The sequence below is a fragment of the Aptenodytes forsteri genome, unplaced genomic scaffold (assembly GCF_000699145.1).
Source record: "Aptenodytes forsteri isolate BGI_AS27 unplaced genomic scaffold, ASM69914v1 Scaffold376, whole genome shotgun sequence".
Taxonomy (NCBI): Eukaryota; Metazoa; Chordata; class Aves; order Sphenisciformes; family Spheniscidae; genus Aptenodytes; species Aptenodytes forsteri.
In genome coordinates, this window is record NW_008796056.1 from 1,539,825 (window position 1) to 1,547,383 (window position 7,559).

General features: G+C 40.6%; 1 protein-coding gene across 1 annotated transcript in view; it reads right to left on the minus strand.

The window, feature by feature from the left end:
- Positions 1-5,588, minus strand: part of LOC103904763 (N-acetylated-alpha-linked acidic dipeptidase 2) — a 36,093-nt gene extending 30,505 nt beyond the window's left edge. The window contains exons 1-3 of the mRNA XM_009286274.1: positions 5,441-5,588; positions 3,790-3,901; positions 537-723 (exon numbers count right to left, since the gene is read on the minus strand). Coding sequence (XP_009284549.1) covers positions 537-723; positions 3,790-3,901; positions 5,441-5,522 — 381 coding nt within the window. The 5' untranslated portion in view covers positions 5,523-5,588. The remainder of the gene's footprint in view (positions 1-536; positions 724-3,789; positions 3,902-5,440) is intronic.
- Positions 5,589-7,559: the final 1,971 nt, after the last annotated feature.

Genomic DNA, 7,559 nt, shown 5'->3' on the forward strand with positions numbered 1-7,559 from the left:
TGGCTGTGCCCCCTCCCAGCTTCTCACTGACAGGGCATGAGAAGCTGAAAAGTCCTTGCCTGGTGTAAGCACTACTTAACAACAACTAAAACATCGGTGTGTTATCAACATTATTCTCACCCTAAATCCAAAACACAGCACTGTACCAGCTACTAGGAAGAAAATTAACTCTGTCCCAGCTGAAACCAGGACACCTGGGCATACACTTCAGGTTGTTTATGGAAACAGGATATTGGCCTAGATATATCCTTAATCTGAACCAGTATGGCCATTCTTATACGTTATGGTCTATTGGTGTTAATCTCAGCCTCTCCACACATCCTCTCTCTACCATATGAGGCACTGAGATTTCAGCCACTCTACTCTGTCCTGCTGCACAGTCTGGAAAACCATTTCTAAATATGAGTTCCCTTTGTGCTGTATTTTTTATCATATTATAAAGCACATGCTGGGATGAGTGGGTGGGAAAACAGAGGAAGATTCTGTTTCTTTAAAGAAGTCTTACATAAATATAGTTTAATCATTAAAAAGATCACCTCATTCCCTTGATCATCAATTACTGAGATGTAGTTTGGCTGCTTTTCATTTGGGTATGAAAGAAGCACATCATAATGAACGAGTTCTGCTGAATCCAGTCCAAATTCCTTCCACTGGTCCTGAATTTGTTTGGCAAGAAGAAGATTCTGTTCAGTTCCTGCGAGGTGAGGCAACTTGGTAAACGAGCTAGAATAAAACAGAAAATCGCTAATAGGCAGCAAATGCAGAGAAGCACAACAGTGAACTCCGATCAGTGCGTATAAAGCTTATCTTCAAGCCACATGCATGGAAAGTAAGGTCTTATAGTTAAAGTCTGAGCTGTATAACATGATTGTTTATCAGTCTGCATCAGCATAAGCACAAAATGTAGTCACAGCAGAGGATCTTTCCGGAGGCCGTAAGATAAGTCAGCTGAACCTTTCTCTTTGCATAACAGAAACAACCACATCTACACAGAAGCAGTGAAAATCAGCGTCAAAAACATTCAGCAAAAGAATATGAACAGTATGCAAGGAGCAGAAATAGATCCAGAAAAACTACACATTCAGAAAGAAGCCTTCCAAATAATTCTGGTATCTGAGGATGGGTTAGTACATTGTTGGCATAACATGTACTAATAAGTTTAACTTGAAAATCATTATGTCAAATTATCTGCAGAGATTTGTTCTTTTTTTCTTAATCAAAAGCCTGAATAATAAAAGCCTTCTTAACAACATTTACATCCAGATCAGATATAATACATAATGGTGATAAAAAGTCAGAAACAATATCCATCCCCTCTGGGCTACCCTACACAAATCTGTCCAGAATTTGTTTGGCCCACTGAACGAATGAGCTACGGTGAACACTGATGAGGCAGCCGGGTACTAAGCACCAGCTTCGGATTCTCAACAGGCTACTTCTTAACGGCTGCCCCAAGGATGTCAGATACCATTAATTACCAAAAATCAGTGGTGCCAAATACCATGATTAGTACCACTTCAACCTATCAGTTCAGCCTATTTTCAACCCATGTAACAGCTTGTTCTTCAGTATACGCTTCCTCAGCTTCCAAATGAGAATGCTGTGGGAGACGATGTCCAAAGCCTTGTTAAAGTCAAGGATGTTACAGCCACTGTAAAATCTCCACTGATACACACAGCCAGTCATTTCCTTAGAGAAGACAATCACCCTGATCAGTAGTGATTTTTTTATTATTATTATTTACAAATAGTAAAAAAATGCTGGCTGTTCCTAACTACCTTGGTGTCCTTCATGTATTTGGAAACAGATTCCAGAAGGATGTTTGGTCACCCTTCCAGGGACTGAAGTGAAGCTGACCAGCCCACAGTCCCCTCAGATTGTCCTTCTTGCCTTACTTAAAGATGGACATAACATCAGCCTTTTTCAGCCACCGGGGACCTCATTCAGTCACCAGAACTTCTCACAGACAGCAACCTTGCAATTATAACATCCAGATCTTTCATGTCAAACCCACCTGGCTCCCTGGATTGGAATGCATCTAGATTCTCTATGTAGACCACAACCTTCTGCTCTCTGCTGTTGTCATTCCCCCTCTTTAAACTGTGCGGGTATGCACCGAGCTCTGGAAGCAACCTTTGCCAAAGCTTGTTGCCTATTTTCTTCTTGCATTTTAATTCTCTAAGTATTTTAAGTACCTTTTGATTCTTTTAGTACTCTAGTTTAAACACGACATATGCCATCAGGAAAAATATACTGAACAACACATGATGCCTTTTTTCAATTTTACATTTCCAAACAGTTTCATCCTTTCCAGAGCTATGATTCAATGCTAAGGTCAAGGTGTCTGCATTTTCTGAGACTCACAGTTTGTTTTCCCCACTTGATAAAAGCAGAGTTAGTAGTTTAAAAAGCTAAGAATATGGATCAAAATTCTCAAGTTCACATTTTTTTTATGCTTTTAACAAACTTTTTTGATAGTATATTAATATAGTTTTTCTGCAGTTCCTGCTTTTTATGTGAATTTAGGAAAAAAACCAGTATGAAGCATTTGGCCCATTATCAAAGCAAGCAGACAAACCAGACACCATTAATACCCTATGGCCAAGAAACTTTAGCGTAATTGCAGAGCTATTTCATGCTGTCATCAGTGTCAATGTTGCCTAGACTCTCACTCAAACATAATCTTCAGGAACTCTCTAATCTACTGAGAGCAACAAATACAAAATAAGATAAGGCCTATAGACTTAAAAGGCTAATTGATGTTAGAAATGAAACCTTTTGGGTTTAGAATAAACGTGCAGAAATCAAATTTGTCAGCAATCCTTTGATGTTTATGATGCAGCTGCTGACTTACATGCTGAATACCAACATGTTACTAACCAGAGGTTGTATTTGTTTACTTTTTGTGTGAATATATTTGTTCCTCTGTAGAAGATATAAAAATGCACAAGAATGATTTTTTTCTCATTTCCAGTGAGGAGGGTATTTCTATATCCCTGGCATTTTAGATGTTTTGAAAGAACCGCATGGATGCACTGGAATGCAAAAAAAGGCCTATTTAATAACAATTACACCATGCAAGACTTGACTTAAACAACCATACACACACACTGCGCTTGGACAGGGCCCTTCACCTTCTGAAACAGAAGACAGGGCATAATGGGATCTCAAGCACGCGATTAACAGCACAGTATCCAATATGGCCACACTGAAGGCATTATCCGTTGTAACAATACACGCAACTCAGTGCCATGCAAACTTTGTATCATTTTTAATGCTGCATTTTTAATATATTCATTTTCTACTTAGACTAGCTGCTCAAACAGAAAGTTTAAGGAGACACTGGACAGGTTATCACTCAAATGTAATTAATAGCAGTGTATCTCAAATACAGTAAAATCATCCCAGTCTGAGACAAAGCAAAGTTATCCAATGTCATGGCTTCAGACACTCGTGAGGAAAAAACAGACACTTACACTGCATTAAATCAAGACTATGGAAAACCATAATAAAAAAGCGTGATAAGCACTGGCAGTAATGCAGCTTGAGGGAAATACATTTAACAGTACAACCACTCCAAAAAAGTAACTTCAAAAACAGGGAGGGAGGGAACAGAAGGGTTTTGAGTACTCTCCCTTCTCCTTCCTCCAGACATTCTGTAGAAACTAAATACTTCCAAAGCATCTTAACAGCTCTGCTTTCAGAGGCTGTTCCTTGGAGCTGATGTTATCACTTTCTGGCTTTTGTGACAGATAAAATTATTCAAAAACCAAGATGCACAGGGCTTACCGAAGGAATTGCTTGATGTTTTCTGCTTTCATTTCAGCCACGAGTTTCTGTCTCACATTTTGATAGACATCTGAAGAGTTGGGGGGGGGGTTGGTCGGTTTTGTAAACCATCCTGAAACACATTTGAAATGCTTCCTACTTAGCAAGAACACCAGTCCTCACATATTTGAGCCCATGTGCAACTTAAAGTACTGAACAGTCTCATTAAAACCACAGGGATGAACAGGGCTTAGAGCACCCTCTGTCAGTGTTTGCTGGCTCGAACATGGAAGTGAAACAGAAAAGTAAAATATACTTCATTGACTGAATTGCCAAAAAAGTGACATAATTAGAAGAGCACGCCCTAAATCTCTGGTAAATACAGTCCCCTTTTTAAGGCAGATTCATCTCTCATTAGTTTTAAACTATAGTTTAAATTCCCAGTTAACTGTTTGCAGTGGGAGGTTTGAACTCCTGATACTCATGATGAACTTCCCTTATTTAATTTATACATATATTTAAAACTATCTGCATAAGCATGTTTAAAGTGAAGGTCTAGGACTCAACAGCCACCCTGCCAGCGTTATAAAAGTTACAGATTTGGGAAGGGTGGGGTTAGTCTATTTAATAATTAAAAGAATAAAGTTAACTGTGACCCTAGCCAGTTTTTAAAAGTTAAAGATTTTTCAGTTGCCATAAACCTGAAAGGACAGAGTATATCAACTATATGAATTTGTCTTTAAAAAACCCAAATCCTTTTACTATTATAGCTAGAAAATCCCAAACTGGGAAAATTGTAATAATAAAGCCAAGTATATGTGCTGTCACATGCACAATACTTATGACCTGTTAGACTTAAATGCAATTGTAGTAACACTCTGAACATAACAGTGATACTGGATCAGACCAAAGGTCCATCTTTCCCAGTATCCTGTTTTGGAGCATGGCCAAAAGATCATGTTCGGGGAAATGTGTAAGAATAGCACAAGCACCAGAAATTTCCAGCTGAGGGATCTCCTAAATCAAACTAATGTTTTTGATATTTAATAGCCCTCATGGATTTTTCTTTCCTGCTTTAGCCTTAGGTGTGCTACAACACAAGTTTAAAAAGGACAGATGCAGACATGCACTTTTAGACTTAAAATCAAATGCTGCAAGTGACTGCAGAAAAGAATCTAATGTTCTAGTGAAGTTCGTTGTACGTGATGGAAAATTCAGCAACTCCACTCTTGGCTGTCAGTCAAAACTCCTCCTCCTCTACATTCTGCCCTTAATTTCTAAAATAGCAACTGAATAGGAGCATTTAAATAGATCTTCAGTAAAAATCAGGAAATACAAATAAAACAATAATCCTGGAGGTTTTGCAATCAGAGAAGTCTCAAACTCTTCTGTTAATCTCTCCTCTGAACGTCTGACTGCCCATTATGGGAAGCTGTCAATTTACCAGGGCTCGTCTTGGGCTGAAGCAAGCAGCCGTTACATTCCTCACTCCCTAAAGACCAAAACTGCTAGAGAGAACAACCTCTTAGAAAAACAGTGATGAGTATTTTATAACACCCCTAAAAATAGCAGTAAAAGCTCCCTGATGGGGAGTTAATCACAACAGAAGTCACACAAAAGTATCTGCAGAGGTCAAAGGCTGCGGGCTGAGCCCCGGTGGCTCGGTACTCACCTGCAAGAAAGCCCAGCAAGAAACAGCCCAGCAGCCCGGGGCAGCCTAGCCATGTGCAGAGGGTGGCCTTGCTCCTGGCCATACAGGCACCGGTGGCCGGCAGCTCTGCAGGCTGCAAGGAGGGCAGGCAAGCAGCTGCCTTCCTCCTTCTCCTCCTTCTCCTCCCTCTCCTCCTCCCTCCTCCTCCTCCTCCTCCTCCACCTCCTCCTCCTCCTCCTCCTCTCCCTCCACTGCCCCAGCTTCTGTGATTCTCAGCTCTCCTCCTGCCTAAGCAGACTTAATCCCTGGATGATGATGATATGATTTTCCGAGTGCAATAAAAAACCACTTCCATTTCTTAGTCTCACCCCGCAAGACAGCTTGTGTGTAGCTGTATGTGTATCTCTGTAACAAATATGCATCTAGACTGTGCACCAAGCAATGCATAAGTACTATTTTAAAGGCTAATCTCTATTAATTATCAGGACTTTCTGGTTTTGAAAGTTCCTGTTTTAGGCTTAATCACAATCAGTATTTGTTCCAGTGGAAGTGGCCGAGAGATGAAATGGAGGAAGGGAAAACTTGTTTTCTCTTTACCAAGGAAGCACTGAATTGCTCCCCTTTGTAATCCGTGGTTACATTAATCCTTGGCAAGTGATGAATACTTAGAGCAGCTCAGAATACAATTTAGATTAGCCAGTGGGGATGCTTCCAGATGTCATCCAATTTGCAACTGGGAAAAGTTGCAGAATTATTTCCTATATTCTCTAGTTTTTTACATTTTGGATTACAAGGTTCCTAGGATCAAGTTTTCCTAGTCTAATTCAGCCAAATCCATCAGTATCTCATGGGAAAGGACACAACTTCAGCCCAGGGAATAGTCAAGATACTTTCATAGAATTATAGAATCATCATATTTTGTACAAACTTGCCCTGGCCCTGCACATCACTCCCTGCTGGTGAGTACCTGCACGGCTACGTGGAAGCCAAGACTGGTCTTTCTGGAACTGAGGACCTGCCCATCTGAGACCAGTTATCTGGCTGAAGGGAGGAAAGCTCTTCTGAGAGCCTGGACATGCTCTGAGTTCTTACCACTCACTCCCAAAAGAGTCCAAAGTAGATACATCTTGTGAAAGAGATGGCAGTGCTCTAAGTATCAAAACTTTCTTAAATACACTAGGTTGAGCTGAAAAGATTCAGAAACAGCTGAAAAGACTGCTTAATGTCCTAATTACTTCACTAAGGCTTTTCAGAGATTGGAGAAGAATTACACCACTTGGGTATTCTGCACCAGTCCCAGCCACTGTCTTAAGCATACGTCTGGATGTCTTTGTTCAAATAATAAGCACGTCCAGTTTTGTGGTCTTTTTTTCTGTCATTTCCCAACTGCTCATAAGCCATCACAAATTCTGAAAAGCAAGGACTTTTCACACCAGCATCTCACTTGACATATACAAACCAGATGGAATTCCACCTACAGAACTTATAAAGAATGAGCATATTGATGTATTATTAGCATTTATACAGCACCACAGGTGTAGGACTGGCACATAATAGACAGTAAAATGACAAGGACTTTTGGAGATTACTATCTAAATTAGAGCTCACATGATGATAACATCAGTGGATGAAGAAGGTAAGAATAGCAACAGTGAAAAAGTATGAAGTGCATTTATTTCTATCTTTTTAAAGTGATAAGGACACCAGCAATGCTGAGTTTGAACAACAGTAGCAACCAAGTGACTTCTACCACTTAAAATACAGTCCTAGTACTATTAGTTATTAGTTGTGGCATGTTCTTACATTCCATGGATTGACCACCGGTGGAATATATTACGTTCCATTTAAATGCAAGTGTAACACACACTTTAGGGAAGTGATCGTGCCCCTGTACTCGGCACTGGTGAGGCCGCACCTCGAATCCTGTCTTCAGTTTTGGGCCCCTCACTACAAGAAGGACGTCGAGGTGCTGGAGCGTGTCCAGAGAAGGGCAACGAGGCTGGTGAGGGGTCTGGAGAACAAGTCTGATGAGGAGCGGCTGAGGGAACTGGGGTTGTTTAGCCTGGAGAAAAGGAGGCTGAGGGGAGACCTCATCGCTCTCTCCAGCTCCCTGAAAGGAGGTTGTAGCGAGGTGGGTGTC